This window comes from Nematolebias whitei, chromosome 5 (assembly GCF_014905685.2).
Source record: "Nematolebias whitei isolate Nwh7 chromosome 5, NemWhi1, whole genome shotgun sequence".
Lineage (NCBI taxonomy): Eukaryota > Metazoa > Chordata > Actinopteri > Cyprinodontiformes > Rivulidae > Nematolebias > Nematolebias whitei.
This window is the reverse complement of record NC_056502.1, coordinates 36,540,568-36,558,117: the sequence shown is the minus strand read 5'-3', so window position 1 is coordinate 36,558,117 and position 17,550 is coordinate 36,540,568. Positions and strand designations below refer to the sequence as shown.

The following is a 17,550-nucleotide window of genomic DNA, read 5'->3' as shown; positions in this document are numbered from 1 at the left end:
TGTGGGCCCTGAATCTATCATCTATTAAAGATTAACTTTTTGAATGTTATTATGGAAGTTTAACAACTTTTCCATGATGTTCTAATTTTTTGGAAAGGGTCTGTTTTAAACCCTTCCCACACTCTTGCAATATTCTAAACAATGTTTCTAAACTCTAAAGCTCTAAAAGAGCACAGAATGTCATGATGTCAGCTCTCTGCCACGGCTGCACTCTGCGCTCTCGGCCACACCCACTTCTATACAGAACGGAGATCGACATGGGAGGAACGAGGAGGGAGGAGGAGCTGCAGGAGGAAATTTCATTTCCTTTTAAAATATTTAAAATTATTTATTTTAAATAAAAATTCCATGCCGATTGTGCAGCTCATCCATCAGTGAACCAATTGTGTGTCATGTCCAATCTTATTTTGAAAAACCCCAATAGAGTGACTGAGTCCGCGAAATACAAACCTCAAAGTAGCGATGCACTACTGTACGCAGTAATGTGGCAAAAGGGAGTTGTTACACAAGGGGGTCACTGGTGTCCACAACCAGCTATCACTGCAAGAAGCGGGAATCACCTGGACGCGTCTCCAGTCCATCACAAGGACACATAGAGACAAACGAGACAAACAACCATTCACTCTCTCACTCACACCTAGGGACAATTTAGAGTTACCAATCAGCCCAACATGCATGTTTTTGATCTGTGGGAGGAAACTGGAGTACCCGGAGAAAACCCACACATGCACAGAGAGAACATGCAAACTCCACCCAGAAAGGCCCCTGGCTGGGATTTGATTTGGCGACCTGCTCACTGAGAGGCAACAGCTCTACCAACTGCACCACCCTGTAGCCCAAGTTGCTACACTTAATTGTTAAATTGTTGTAAAACAACAAAAAATATTGTAAATCTAAGTGTATATAAATATATGTAAGTATGTATATGTATATCTATCTATCTATTTATATATATATATATACATACATATACATATATAAATATATATATATATATATATATATATATATATATATATATGTGTGTGTGTGTGTGTGTACAAAGTATATATGTATATTAAAATAAAAACATAAAAACAACTGTAAAACTTATTATTGTGTTTTATATGTCAAGTTTATAGTTATTTACCGGTAGCTATAGTTGCCAGAATTTCTCTGTAACATCTGTGACAACTTTGTAAATTGTACATTCAAATATCTCAATTATACTTTAACCACAACAAATCTGGCCATTTACTACAATATTTTGCTTAGAAATATTAATTTACTGTTTGATATCATGCTACCAGCTCCACTTAAAGCTGTGTTTTATTTCACACAGTAATGCAGCATCATCGTCATTACCAGCAACTCTACATTTTCCAAGGTTAAACTTTCTGTTTACCACTAAAGCTAAGAATGCTTCCTTGTCAATTACAATTAAAACACTGACTTTGAAACTTGGGAAATAAACATTTGCTCCCTTTGGAGAATAAAAACGTTTTAATATACATGACATTTTTAAGAAGCTCTGTCTACCATCAAGAAACTCTGTGGGAAAAAAAAAACAGACATCCAAAGAAATAACCTTGCTTCTCCAAGGTGATTAAACACAAATCTTACTTCAAATAACTTCCCCTCAGTTACACATTTATAGAGCTCCCTTTTTTGTGAAAAACATACAAAACAGCACAGCAGCTCCACAGCAAAGATTTACTCTCTCCTGACACAACTGTTTCTATAATGGGGAGGAAGGATTCCTTTTAGCAGCACCTTTTTCTTTTTACTGAAATAGTGAAATTTCACCTTGCTGTTGTACCCTCTCTTTTATTGTTGGCTATATGAAGTTCATCGCAGGGTGTTGCCACAAGCTGTTCCCTTTGAACGTTCCAAGTCTTGTCTGATGACAAATGACTTCCTTTCTAAGCTCAGACAGTAAATTTACATGTCAGTTCATGTGTCTCATTTCCTCTGTGTAAAAGCCCTTCTACAATGTTATATTACATGTTTTTTAAAGCTCTGACTTGATTGAGTTGCTTTTATGTGTCAGGGTATATCAAGCCCAACATTTGTACCCTTATGTGCTGAAATTACAACGGGACAAACATTTTATCAAGCAAGTGCTGCATGACAGAGCTCTGTAAATGAACAAACCCACCTTGACCCTTCAGTATCCTCTTGGTAAAGAATTTCACTTGCTCTATCCAAAGTTAGCGAGTAGCAAAGAGAAAGTCACAGAATTAATTAGTCTTTGTGTAACACAGACATAATCAAAATCTCCAGCAACACTGAAGGAAGATCTGGGCTCTTTCACCACATCCGCCAGTGCCCAGAATGGTAAATGTGGAATTTTTATGCACAGTTGATGCTGAAGAATATGGGGAAATGCTAATTTGTGGTGCGATAAGATGAATCGAGTCATCCCTTTAGCCCCATTTGACTCAGTGGAGGAAATTAATCATTAATGTTTGTTAAGTATGACAATCTAACTGGGCCAGATCTACATGCTCAAAGACTGAGGCAGAGTGAGATAAAGAGCCAGGCTGCAGACAGAGAGGAAAACTGCCAGATTCTGTAATGATGGGAATTTATTGGCATTTAAAGAGACAGTGGCGAGGCGTCTCTCTAATAGCCTCCCTCCATTGGAGTGCTGCGGCTGCCACAAATTGCATGCAATTCAGACCCATTTTTTAGATAGCGGTGAAGTCTTACAGCTATGCTTGACTTTTGTGAAAAAGGTTGCTTTCTGGAATTGACTTCATCTGTTGCAGCACAATCTGCATCAACAACCAAATATTCAATATCAGCTGACTGCTGCTGGGGGGACGGCAAGCATCCCACCTACTATCCTGACAATCATTGCCGAGCTCCAGCACCAGCAAGGCAGAAATGGGTAAAGTCTCAGCTGGTAAAAGTCATCCAGCCTTAAAGCCAGTAGAGAACAGCAGACTTTACTTAAAAATACTTGGTCCCTGGTTTCAGAAATTGTGACTGGTCTTTAAAATCAGTGGTCAGGATTAGAGTGCTCTGAGCTTCTTAAAATCACACGCAGGAGATTGACATTTTCAAGGGCTTTCTTAGCAGAGACAATGCTAAAAGGGAGGGAAAAAGCCAATATGACTTTGTTGCTACCTTGCTCGAGGAATTGTTTGTGTAAATCGCCTATAAGCTTATTGACCTGCATGTGTGGCGCGCTGCGTGTGACTGCGATTTGGCTAGAAAGCCGTCCTTTGATAGAGCAGCGATAGGGCTGATTTTAACAGCTCACTGGCTTCTTTTCCATGCCCGCCAACCCAGAGCACAGCAGGCCACCTCGCCTCTCCGGCCCTCCCCATCTCCTCTGCTCTCCTCGACTCCTCTCACTCAGCCTTGAATACGTTTGGCCGCACAGGGAGGAGAACCTAAGCCAGACGTAAATTAATTATCTAGTCGATAATGTAGCTGATGATCATTGACATCCTGTCTCTTTTTAAAGAACTGGAGAGGGTTCAAATAATAAAACGAGACGGAGGATCTGTTACTCAGAGTGGACTTCTGTTAATAAATTGAAGCGCCTCAATTTCATTTTCCCACCAGACAGCTCAAAACTGCTGTTGTTAAAATAATGAAACACACCCTTATATTTCTCGTTATTGCTGGTTTCATCAGACTAAGTAAAAGAGTGCTGCAGCAGCACTTCTCCTGCAGCTGCGCTTTTTCCTCAGTGACATTTGTGCAGGAAACTTCATCAAAGCTCTGTGACATTGTTCCCTGTGAGGTTGCCTGGGCGATTGTGTTTAAAATGCACTGCAAACTGTGTTAGATAGAAGGCAGAAAATCCTTAATCACTGCTTAATTAAGGAATCATCTTGTAGCTTCATTTCCCGGGCTGTAATTAAACACTTCCAATACGTTTCGTTACAGGGCTTAACATGTTCGCCTGAGATCAAGGTAGTGCCTTTAATGTTATCTCGCCAGCTTCGTTTTTTTTTTTAAAACTCCGCTCCATTGGAAGGAACTGTTGATACACGCTTTTGTTATCCTCGTCATAATACGAGCCTGGTATGCTAAAGAGGTTCTTCAGGCCCAACAATAAATAGTGGGGGAATTTAGTTGAGTGGGCTGCTTGTTAATATACTGGGAAGGAGGAGGAGAAGGAGGAGGAGGAGGAAGGCTGCCAGCACAAGCAGACACTTGCATAAGCAAAACTGGGTCACAATGACCTCATGTACTGTAAGTAGGACGTTTCTGAAGACTTCCCTTCAGTTTTTCACTTTTTTATATATATGTACATCTCCTATTTTAGCGTGAGGAAGAAAGCTGACATCCTTTTGGCGATGTTTGCTACTTTCTTTTGAAGTGAGCCATGTCAGTAAAAAGCTAAACAAGCACAGTGTGTGTGCTTGATCTGGAGATTAACCTACCAGAGAATGGACGGTGAAGTTGTGTGTGTGTGTCCCGTGGCAGTTTAAAGAATGCGTGGTGTTTGTGCTGAAGCGGAGGCTCAGCTACAGATGGGATAAACAACCAAATATCAACAGCATCACATTCAGTGACAGTGAGATTCTTATGTGAGTGTGTATTACGCTGTATGCAGATGAATCTACGCATCCTTTCCATTTTTCCCTGTAGAGTGTATGAAGTGTGATAATCCATCGTGGTAATCCCAGCCTGCCCTTGACCGTTCACTATTGGGTTTAAAACATCAAAGGGGTGAAATAGATGTGGTGACAAAAGTGAGAGGAATGTTCCTCTAAAAAACCATCAGCCACCACCACATGCCCTGAGCAGGTTTCCTCCTTCTCGTCTGAGTTTGGAGACACACTGTGTCAGCCACATTGGATTTATTTAGAGCACCACACCAGGGGCGTCCACTAAACACTGATTTATGTTCCCATAAACTTTCAGAGCAAATTGTACTCACTGTAGACATGCAAAACAGATTTTATTTTACAGTAAGTGCGCTGAAAGTCTTACTGCTTCAACGCAGAGGCAGACTTTGTTTAACTCGGTCTTTAAGCACTTACATCCTGGAGAGAGATACCCAAATATCCCTCAGCAAGGACTGCGTGAGCCCCGAGACTGTAAATCAGCACTACATCCTATAACACACATTCTAACTTGCTCCACAATAGATCAAAGGGTAATAAATAGCCACCTCTCTCCCACACATTGCTTTCCTTCCTGTTCCACGAGGCTTCCTCCTGTCCCTGCAAGTCCTCATGGGAGCTCCTTTTTTACACACAAGTGAGCAGCTGGGTCTGGTGAGCTCACTGCGAACGCACATATACAAAGCTATACATCCACAGCCACACACAATGGCTGCAATGTTACAGGAAATTGTTATAAAAGCAAATGTTTTTTTTTTTTACTGGAACACAATCCAAAGTCTGTAAGAATCTCCCCTTTGGAAGGACAGTGCAGTCCAGAATGCAGTGCCTAATTGAATTAGATGTCTGAACATTAAATTTACAGGGAGGGTCACTGTCTTCAATGACATGTGTTTAATTCTGTCTTGCAGGAGAGGAAGAAGGCAACCGAGAAGGAGGAGCGGTAGAGATGGAGGTTCAAAGTGAGAAGAGTAGGAATGCTGCTGTTGGGCCTGAAGAATGGGACGGTCCAAGTAAGAGATCGCTTCACTTCACTTTACTAGATTTTCAGGGTCATTTGGTTGAGTTATTGTTACTTGGGCCCTTTTTAAAACAATACGATGGACCTGAAATGCTCTCTACAACTTTTAAGAACGTGACTGGATTGCAGCAGATTTGGAAATCCTTCTTCGTTGTGAAGGAAATCATGAGTGTGTCTTCACCAAATCACTAAATAGGTTTTATTTATTTTCCACATCCATGAGATGCTTTTTCTTATTGCCACACCCACAATCGCACCACACCTCAGGCATAGCCCTAGCTTGACTCTCAACTCACATCAGGATCATTGATTGCTTATATATGTAGACTTCCAAGGGAAGCTGGAAGTTGGTGGCAGAATGAGATCTGCTTTTCTGTAAGCTGGTTTCTTAAAACGTTTCAAGATCCATGTAAATAAAAAAAACTCATTGTCTTCAGTAAAACAAGTAAATATATATAAATTCCTTAGGACATTTTTTCAGGTGTTGACCCTGGTTGATTCATGTAGTCCTTGTTGCTGTAAGTTTAAATGTTCATTTTATCAGTATGTTTAGTTGTAATTAATGATTTCATGCTTTAGAAAGCACTGATGACGCCATGATTTTGTGTGGGAAAGTAGGTGGGACCTACATTGCTCATACACAGACTCTGGTTCCAAAAGTACAACATGACAACCCTTGAAAACTAGGTTCTTCTGGTTGAAAATATCCAGATTCATGCTCAATAATCCAGGAAGAAAAATCTAACAAAGTTAAGTCAGGAACTCTGGATGATTTTTTTTCTTTTTTCTTTTAAAGATTTCATCTTCTTCCAAAAGACTTCATCAGTCCTGCTGGCTTCAACTCAACAAAAACAACAGCAAGCATGGGGGACACTTGGTTAATAATATATACAGCCTATGGTCAGGATGCAGCTATACTCTACAAGATTACACTTATATGGAGCCACAGCCAGAGGTCTCACGTCTGAGGTTTGGCTGATGTTGCAGATGCATCAAACTAGCGAGGCTCTCCCAGTTTCACTGTACAGTAGTCCCTCGTTCGTTTTTCGCAGACTCGCTCTATCGCGGTTTTTCAAAATAAGATTGGACATGACACACAATTGATTGATTGATGGATGAGCCACATGATCGGCGTGACATTTTTATTTAAAATAAATTATTTTAAATGATTTGGCACTTGTGTGCAACCCACAGCTGTGGGAGACGCTTCCTCCTGCAGCTGATCTTCGTGCAAAGCGGAGAAGTGGGCGTGGCCGAGAGTGCAGCCAGAGGCAGAGAGCTGAAATCATGACATTCTGTGCTCTTTTAGAGCGTTTAGAGTTTAGAAACATTGTTTAGAATATTGTTCCTACTTCACAGTTTTTCACTTATTGCAGGGCTTCAGGGTACGGATCCCCCGTGATAAACGAGGGACTACTGTATACAAGTCATCCAATGAAAATGATTCCATCCTATTTTCAACTGTTTCTATGATCAAAGTGGCCAGTCCGGCTTCAATTTCTCAACGACCAAGTCACTTTGGTTCAAACTGACCTTTATGTTTAAAAGATGCTATCATCATGCTACCTACCATGTGCTCCACCCGATAATGACCCCATCAACCTCACTACAGACGCTTTGTGTATTTTCAGAACTCTGCTCCATCACACATACTGGGAAGGCCAGTTAATACACACATGAAGACCTCACCAAGACCCCGAAAAGACTGTCTTCAGGTTGATTTTTATACGTTGCTGCAGGGTCATGCTTTGTTGCAAACTACTTAATATGTGCAAAAAGTTGGCATTCACTTTGCAGTTCTGTAAACAAGATTGAAACACACAAATTATGTGTCACAGTGTGTTCCGTAATCCAACATAGATATTGCTTTTCTTAAGAGTTTTAAACAGCAAATAACTTCATCAAAGTGATGAATTAGACACAGAGCAAGATTGTTGCACTGCAATTACTGCTCAGCAAAGCCTGCACACGCATAGCTGAACAGACAAAATACGATTCTGTTTAATGCATGAAATGACCTCAAGAATTTAATACAGGTACACGAGTTTTAAAAAAGAGTGAGAGGAAAAAAGGGAAAGATGGAACTGGAGAAAAAAGTGGATTTGGGCAAGTTGTGCCTGCTAGCTCAAAGCCCCCTGGGGTGTGTATTTTATACTGACAGTGAATCAGTGTTATCGCACTCATCAGATAATGCATTTATCATTAAATTTCACATTTGCATTTAAATCTGGGGAAGGAAATGAGCATTGCCTGCTAAAGATAAGAGCGCTGGGACGACAGTAATAAACCATCACTGTGATCAGTCAGGAGACAGGGCTGAGGGGGTCAGCTTAGAACTATGGGGGCCATGACAAAAAGAAGGCATCGCATGCAGGAAAAAAGGAAAACGCTGAGCTGAAAAATACAGCCCTGAAAAGCGGGGATGGATGAAGCACATGTATGACTGACTGTAATTATGCTTTGCTGTTCGAGCTGCTGTTACAGCGAGAATCAGGGGTTCAGAAACATGATGCTGGACTGGCTGGTGTGGGTCTGGAGAGTTGAGGTTGATGAAAACAACGTAAAGTAGCTGAACTGCAACAGAAGTGATATGAGACATGATGCACATAAAATCATGAAACTCACAGCATGAGTGGATACAAGTTATCAGTGCTGCATGGCTTATAATCTCTGCTGTGGTCCAAACACAAAACTAGCACTTTGCATCATGTGTCAAACTCAAGACCCATGGGCCTGATCTGGTCCTCATTACAATTATATTTAGCCTGCAAGATACAGGAGATTGATATTTTCTTTTATTTTGTAATGTCTTGTAATTTTAAAGTAGAATGATAGAAGCTATTTGTTTAGATTTAAGTGGCTTCTTTTTCAAGGATTCAAGGCTCTTTATTTGCTGTACGCACCACTTGTGGTACATGTGGTGGAACAAAAAGGTAATTGGGAAATTTGATGGATTTAAAATAAATCATTACCAAAAAAGACAAGCTGCTAACAAAGGCATTGAAAATGTCTAGCATTTCTTCAAGAAATGCATTTCATCCTCCAACTTTCATGCCAAAGCTTTACACCAATATTATATTATGTGGAGAAATGACAGTTGGAGTTATTTTGGTCAATCCTTAAAAATAACATTATGCATGGTGACATGACTCTCAGCTACTACCTAATCAAAGTGAAGCACATTAAGACTGAATTATAGCTGTTTTTTTTTTGTGTGTGTGTGTTGGCAGTATCAGTTAGCTGTGGTGGTCATTTAAAATTATATTGACTCCAAAAGTTAATCAGTCGTAAATGAATATTGGGTTTATTTATTTATATAGTGCTAAGTCACAACAGAAATTGTCTCAGGGCACTGTACAAAAACATTCACATACATAAAAAGAGGGGAAAAGGCTCATTAGCAAAATGTATGTATCTAAGGAAGCCAGCAGATTGCATTGAATCTTCTCTTTGTCACAGTCACATCCTGAGCAAGCACACTGGCAACAGTGGGAAGAAAAAACTCCCTTGTAACAGAAAGAAACCTCCAGCAGAACCAGGTTCAGGGTGAGTGGCCATCTGCTTTGACTGGATGGTTTGAGAGGACAGGAAGGAGAAACAAACCCAGAATGATCCAGGTGTATTTGTATAAAACTCATGTTAAAAAAAGAAATGATGACAAACACAAACAGGTAGAGTAGAGCAAGTAAACACAGCAGCAGAGAGAGGAAATGTGGTCAGTTTGTCCTCCAGCAGTCTAAGCCTATAGCAGCATAACTAAGGGATAGCTCAGGAAACACAAGCCAACCCTAACTATAGGATTTTTCAAAAAGGAAAGTCTTAAAACCGGACAATGTGTCAGTCTCACGGACAGAAACTGGAAGTTGGTTCCACAAGAGAGGAGCCTGATAACTGAAACTCTAGGAACAACAAGTAAACCTGCAGTTTGAGAGCAAAGTGCTCTGTTAGGAAAGTATGTAACAATAATATATGTAATAGTACATGGAGCTAGGTTGTTGAGAGTGTTGTAGGTTAGAAGTAAGACTTTGAATTATATCCTGAATTTGACAGGGAGCTAATGGAGAGAAGCTAAAACTGGAGTGATATGATCTCTCCTACTAACTCCAGTTAATACTCTGGCAGCAGCATTTTGGATCAACTGAAGACTTAAAAAAATTAATAAATTTGGACACCTGGATAATAAACAATTGCAATAGTCCAGCCTAGATGTGAGAAATGCATGGACCAGCTTTTCTGCATCATTTTTGGATAAGACATTTCTAACGTTAGTAATATTTTGCGTGTGGAAGAAAGTCATCCTGTTAACTGTTTTTAATATGGGGTTTAAAAAAACGTTCTGATCAGCAATACCACCAAGATTTTTTTTTACATTAGAACTGGAGGCCAAATTAATGCCTCATTAAAACCTTCCAGCCACCCAGAGGAAGGGAAAGACTGAAAAATGTATTCCTAAAATGTTCAGGTCCAAAATCAAAAACCTCTGTCTTGTCTGTGTTCAAAAGCAGAAATTTTAAGGTCATCCAGGTTTTTATGTCTTTAAGACATGCTTGTAGTCTAAGTAACTGATTGGCTTCATTGGGTTTCATGGACAAATATAATTGTGTATCATCAACATAACAATGAAAATTTATCCCATGCTGTTTAATAGCATTACCTAGTGGAAGCATATATATAGTAAAGAGTATTAGTCCAAGCACTGAACCCTGAGGAACTTCATGACTAAATTTGGTGTATGAAGAAGATTCATTATTTACATTTACAAACTGGAATCTATCAAATAAATATGATTTAAACCACTTTAGAGCTATTCCTGTAATCCCAATATAATATCCAAGTCTCTTTATCCAACATCCAATATACATTTTGAAAGTTTCATTAAAATCATCCAGTGGTTCATGAGATGGTTTCACCTAAACAGGTAATGTTAAAGTTTTAGACAAAGATCTTGCATAATAGGTAGCACTTAGTGTGTGTATTGTGAGTGACGCTCAGCTGCAATCACACCAATCTGAGAACAGTGTTATTTGAAATATTCTGCTAATACACAGAGTTAACCCCAAATTTTTAATAGCAGGGTGGCACAGTGGCTCAGTTGGTAGCGTTGTTGCCTCTCAGTGAGAAAGTTGCTGGGTCAAATCCCAGCCGGGGGCCTTTCTGGGTGGTGTTCTCTCTGTGCATGTGTAGGTTTTCTCCACAAACCAAAAACATGCATGTTTGGTCTGATTGGTGACTCTAAATTGTCCCTAGGTGTGAGTGAGAGAGTGAATGGTTGTTTGTCTCGTTTGTCTCTATATGTCCCTGTGATGGACTAGAGACCTGGATGGATGGATGGATGGATGTTTTTGAAAGTTCTGAACCATCTGTTAATGCTCGGGATATGTGTTTGGGACCAGTCTCACCTAATGCCACACTAAAACTTGGTTGATATTAGTCAAATTTACGTAGTTTCAATCATTTTTGTGTCTTGTAATGTCGGTTGCCTGTGGCAGCCATCGGGATGACTCCAAAAGTGAATGTTTATATGTTTCATGAAATTTTATCCAGGGGTTGATGAGATATTTTGGTAACAGACTAGAGCTGGTCGGTTACTTACTCACCCAGATTAATGATCCAAATTCTCACACTGGATCAGGACTCACAAGTCCATGATCTCAACTAACTTGGATCCTTCATGTTCTCTGGCAGACTGTCGCTAATTGAGGAGTTAGAAGAGTTGCCTTAAAAAAAAAAAAAAAACGAATCCCCAGAAACGAATCAGGCTCAGATGGGTCAAGTCTCTATAGAAGAGGATTAGGGCCACCGTGCAAAAACAACAAAACTGTTTTTCTTCCTGAATTCTGACTTTAATCTCAGAATTCTGAAATTAAAAATTAGAGTTTTGAGGAACAAAGTGTAGAGTTGAAGGAAAAACAACAACAGAAAATGGTGCTGACTAATGAGTTGATTCACTGATCCGGATTAAAGACTCAACGGAAAAAACAATGGACTGAGGTGGGTCATCCATAAACATTTACGCAAGTTCAACTTACATAACATTTATTTAACAAAAGTTAACTTTTTGATTAACTTACATTGGGGACATTTGAGATTTTTATTCTATCTTTTGTAATTTATTTGTTTGTTTATTGGTGTGGTGAACTGTAAAAGTCTCTGAATGACGCTAGACCACCTCCATAATATGTTTTCTCTTCTTTTTTGGACTAGATATGTGGCGGCAGTGGTTGGGGTATTGGGGCATAGTGGGACCAAGGGAACTGGATCACTTAGTGAATGATTCAGATTAGCCTGAATCTATAAAGTGAACTGAATTTACACACAAACACACACAGACAACAAACATTACCACCTGCCCTGACCTTTTGACCATGACTAATAATGAATGTTACTGAATTGAAGTTGCTTTTTTTTTCCTCCCCTTTTATTAATGGGTTATTTTTGTTCTAAATTTTCTAGATTATGTCTTGGAAGTTCATATTTCCATATATAAAAGATCAACATACATTTAAAAACCAAGGTAATTTCTATTTGTTAATTAAAACTTTTGTAGAAATTGATCAAGATTGACCTTTGACCCTGTGAAGTTTATTAATTTGGCCCCTCTGGTGTGGAGGATGTGCTCCACAGGCAGATTATCAGTTTAAAATCACCAACTTGTTTTTTGACATCTGTATGATACACCATCCAATTAATGGGTGATTTACACTCAGGCATTCATGCCCCTACTGTGTTTTCTCAATGGGCAGCATAAAGTGGGCAGAAATTAATCTTGGCACACAATAATGCCATTCACTCTCTCATCACTGCTGCCACGAAAGGTCATTTCCCTTTTTAATTTTTCCCATTGTGTTGGAAAAGTCAGATGGGCATGTTAAAATTTGAATAAAGGGGCGAATCAGACAATCAGATAAGAACATTTGAAATGACATGACTTCCTGTTCAAAGTGATTAAAAGCAAATTTATTTAGTTAGAGTCTGTCTCCCCTTTAATCTCTTTGTAAATGTTCAGATAGTTCAGCATTCAAAAGTTCTTTGTTATTCTTTGGCTTAAGTTTAAGCAGCTGTGATTATGATCACCAACAGATAATTTTTAATCACTGCATGTGGGCATCTGAATAGACTGTTAATGTCTGTTACATAAAAAGAGAGTGAAGCCTTTTAATGAGGTGGGCTGACTCGGAACATGCCCACCGGCTTTGGTGACTCCATTGAAGCACCTCCATACCGTTTTCCCTTTTGCTGGGCAACAACAAAAGCCTTCACAATCTACATCCTGTAATTGAACTTTTTTTTTGTTCCCTGCATTTCATCTCCACTTTAGTAACTCATGTCAAGTGCTGTCCACGACGCTCCGTGTTCACTGATTGTCTTTCTGTGTGGAACAGCACCCAATGACTCACCATTAATCTGATAGCCCGCTCTTCAGAGTGCCGGGTCTCTGATGTGGAACACCCAGTGAGTTCCCTTTCTCTCCTCGTTTTCATGAGTATGTCCTTAAGCAAATCTCCACGCTGATCTTCTGTCTCGTGTTCATTTCTCGCCACGGATGTTTCACAATCAGCCGCTGATTTGAGAGATAGCGTGTCATTGTGTTCGCTTCGTCTTCAGACTGGCGTCGATAGGAATCTAACTCATTCTCTGCCACTTGCTCTCCTCTAGGCTAATTGTGCGTGGTGTGTGTTAGTTAGCTAACTCTGCTAATGAACTTGTTTCCAGTCTTATCTAAATGAGGGCTCATGTAAACCACACCCCCTGTGAAAATCAAGAAAATCCAGGGTTCGTTAAAAATTGCAATTGTGATCGCTGCCGTTTTGACTGAAAGCGTGCGGGTTGAAGAAGAGCTTCTTCTCCAGCGTTTCATGCACAAATTAAAGCAGAGCCATTAATAAGTGGATCCTTACCTAAGTGGTCTGCTCATATTAAAGGCATTGCAAGTTTAAACTGCAAACTCTTCTCAAGTTAGAGTCACTTTTGGAATGCAGTGATTATTGAACACATTTAGAGTTCATGTCCTCTCGCAGAGTTCAGTGCAGCGCAGCTCTGCTGTCTGCTAATGTGGCTCAGTTCCTCAGTAAAATGTGAACTGGGAAAATACGACACATTTTCAAAGCAACACATTTAATTTACTCTGAGGTATTTTAGTGTTGTCACAGTGCAGATGACCCATCACACATTAAGCTAGAGAAAAAAAATGTAGATGTTAAAACAATAAAAAGCATGTAATTCTAACAAAGTTTACTCCTGTCTAATCCTTCTCATGTGTGGACACAACTAAATCTTACCAAACCATTTAAAAGCCAAAGTAAAACAAATGAAAACAAATTTGAAAATGAAAACCTTAATAAAATGTAAAAGTGTGTTTTGATGGGAGTTGTCTCCTACATGACGGTGGGCTCAGTCTGTATTCTAGTTGCTTCAGAAGTCAGCTGCTTTAGGTTTGAGGCCATGTTTCTTAACAGGTGGGATGTCTCGGGTAGAGAAGTTCAAGTATCCGGGTATCTTGTTCATGAGTGATGATGGGAAGGAGCGGGAGATGGATCGACAGATTGAGGCCCCCTCCTTAGTAATAAGGGCTTTGCTTTGGTCAGTCATGATAGAGAAAGAGTTGAGTCGAAAGGAAAAGCTCTTGTCTTGGATGTCTACGTTCCAGCTCTCACCTGTGGTCATGTGGTATGGATCATGGCTGAAAGAGCAGCCAAGATGAGCTTCCTTCACAGGGTGGTCAGCTTTAGAGATGAGGTGAGGAGCTTCGTCATCTGGAGAGAGCTTGGAGTAGAGCCGCTGCTCCTTCACATTGAAAGGAGTCAGTTCAGGTGCTTTGAGCATCTGATTAGGAAGCTTCCTGGACAACTCCCTTTAGAGGTTTTTAGGTCCTGGGTCAGACGTAGAGCTCGCTGGAGGGATTGTATATCTTCTGTGGCCTGGGAACACCTCAGAGTCCCCCAGGTGGAGCTGGAAAGTGTAGCTGGGAAGAGGGATGTCTGAGTTTCTCTACTAAACATGTTGCCTCCATGACCCAACTACGGATTAGCAGCAGACAATGGAGATGGAGTTCTTTCAAATAATGATTTTTAGACAAACGACGGACAAAAAGTTTCATAAAGTTTTGCTCGTTGGTTTCCTATGATGTTATAATACCAATTATAAGGGTTTCCTGTAGTTCAGGGCCTGAACCAAATATGTTTTGTTGAACAAAGCATTTTTTTTATTCATTGTCTAATTAAGGACAAACTTTTGATACAAACAGAAAAAAACTGCTTAGTTGAAGCTAAAGTCAGTCTCACTGTGAACTCAGACTTGCATCTCTAGGATGAAGGTCGGCACCTTGTCTTAAAAAGGTAATTTGTGTACACAATAGAGGTAAAAAAAACTGTGAGATTATACATATTTATCCTGTACTGAAACATCAGCATGCTTACTTTTGGTTCTGTGGTTGGGTTGTTTTTGACACCATTAAGCCAGTATGAGCCCAGCACAAATTGTAAAAACAGCTGTAGAATTTACTCTGAGGCTCTGACACAAAAACACTCCAAAGCCTGAAAATATAACCCTGCTCATGCTGTCAGGGTTATTGAAGACATTTTATTTAAAAAGCTTGCAGGCATGGAGTTTGAAAGGCATGAGTATTTATCAGGCAGATAGGCTGCAATAAAAGCCAATGTTGGTTTGGATGTCAGTGTTTTTTTTTTGGGACCTGACATCAGGAGTCAGAATCGGCATGTATCAGTTTCTTTTTAAAATCAGATATTAGGTTGCTTTTATCATTTTGCAACACAACGGGTGTTGATAGCAGCATGCACAACAAATTACAGGTGTTGTATGTTAAACATAAATTGATGCAAACATTTTTTACTCTTCTTAAATGCTAAGAAATGTGCTCCAAACATTTTCAAAATGAAGAATGCACCAAAAGATGCAACAGTGAGGCAAAAGAAGAAATAAAATCATCTTTATACAAACTGTCTTCTTTCTCCAGTTGCTGATGGTCAGCCTGCACAGTTTACCACTTACCAGGTTGGAGAGTGACCATCGGATCTTACCTGACAATCAAACACACATTTACATGTTCACAGAAACATGAAATTATGTCTATTTTCATAAAGCCCTCTTGCCTCTGAACTTGCACATGTTGAACGTGCAGCTTTACTCAGATGTAAAAAGCCTTGAGTCTCATTTTTAACTCCAGCCAACCCAGAAGGCTCTGTGGCCAATCCATCTTATCCAAAGAATAAACATAAAAAAATGAAATAATGACCATTTCAGGTTTAATGCACATGTCACGCTCGCAGAAATGGAGGAGCAGATGGCCGTGATGCTGTGGCAGGTGCCCCAACAAATATTTGCGACTGCCTGTGGTGCTATTTATATCATGCTGAAACGCAGAATGCAAATATTGCTAAAGGACAGTGGGCACTTTTATCTTAGCAGGCAAAAAGGTCGCCAAAATAACAAGCGGTACACCGATGTCCCCCGTCACTGACTGATTTGAATAACGAATGTTTGTAATTTACAAGATGAGTGTCTTTTTGTAATGGGGTTGAACAGGGAATGCAAGCAAACCTTAATGTTTTTCATGCAAGATATTCAAGTGGGTAGAAGTTAAACTGTGTAAAGGACAGAGGTAGATGGGGGGGGGGGGGGGGCACAGTGACGAATTCCAGCGAGCAGATGGAACAATTTTATTCACCGCCAGGAGCAATGATGGAGCCGTGGTTGGCCAATGGTGGCCTTGACCACCATAGATTAATCTTCAGCCACCCCACTGGTCACCCCAATCATTTGAGGAAACTATATTTTTTATGTGATCTAAAAACTAGAAAAAGTTTCCTCAAATGATCAGGGTGGCCAGTTTACATCTACATACTGTAGTGGCCATCTTGGATTTTGACATGGCAACCCAATTTTCAAAATAAACTTTTCTTATGCATAGATAATAGTCACACATCAAAATGGAAATCAGTACGTCACTTATTTTTCAACTTATTGCGCTCACAAGGTTCACAGACAGAGGGTATTTCCAATTCCACTTTGCAGCGGGGTACAAATAGATAGGTGATTACAACACCTGAAGTTCAACATATTTTTAGATTACACAAATATTTTTTTTTCTGTATTTTAATGTTTTGATTGTTTTTTTACCAAATACATGTATTTCAATACTGTTTTGGTTTATTTCCTTTAAAATACTTGGCGTCCAGATTTTAGAAGTTTAGTTGCAAAACGTTTTCAAGGATTTCAAGGATCGGCTCTGAGCCCCTTCTTGTTTGCTCTGGTGATGGACCGACTAACAGATGAGGTCAGGCAGGAATCCCTGTGGACGATGATGTTTGCAGATGACATTGTGATCTGTGGTGAGAACAGGGAACAGGTGGAAGAGAACTTGGAGAGGTGGAGGTATGCGCTTGCAAGAAGAGGAATGAAAGTCAGCTTTAGTAAGACAAAGTCCATGTGTGTGAATGAGAGGGAGGAGGTGGAACAGTGAGGCTACAAGGAGCAGAGGTCACAAAGGTGCAGGACTTCAAGTACTTGGGGTCCACTGTCCAAGAAACTGGGGAGTATGTTAAAGAGGTGAAGAAGAGAGTCCAGGCAGGATGGAGTGGATGGAGAAAAGTTTCAGGAGTGATTTGTAACAAAAGGGTGTCAGTAAAAGTCAAAAGAAAAGTTTACAAGACAGTGGTGAGACCAGTTATGTTGTATGATCTGGAGACAGAGACATGGACAAAAAAGACAGGAGAAAGAACTTGAAGTGTCAGAAATGAAGATGTTGAGGTTCTCCTTAGGAGTGACAAGGATGGATAAGATCAGGAATGAGATCATCAGAGGTACAGCACAGGTTGAACAACTGGGAGATAAAGTTAGAGACCAGTCTAAGATGGTTTGGACATGTCCAGAGGAGGGACAGTGGTTTGGACATGTTCAGAGGAGGGACAGTGGTTTGGACATGTCCAGAGGAGGGACAGTGGT

At 40.0% G+C, this 17,550-nt stretch overlaps 1 protein-coding gene across 1 annotated transcript in view; it reads left to right on the top strand.

Moving 5' to 3' along the window:
• zfpm2a (zinc finger protein, FOG family member 2a) overlaps positions 1–17,550 on the top strand; it is a 170,264-nt gene that overhangs the window by 38,346 nt on the left and 114,368 nt on the right. Inside the window, exon 3 of the mRNA XM_037676439.1 lies at positions 5,480–5,581. Coding sequence (XP_037532367.1) covers positions 5,480–5,581 — 102 coding nt within the window. The remainder of the gene's footprint in view (positions 1–5,479; positions 5,582–17,550) is intronic.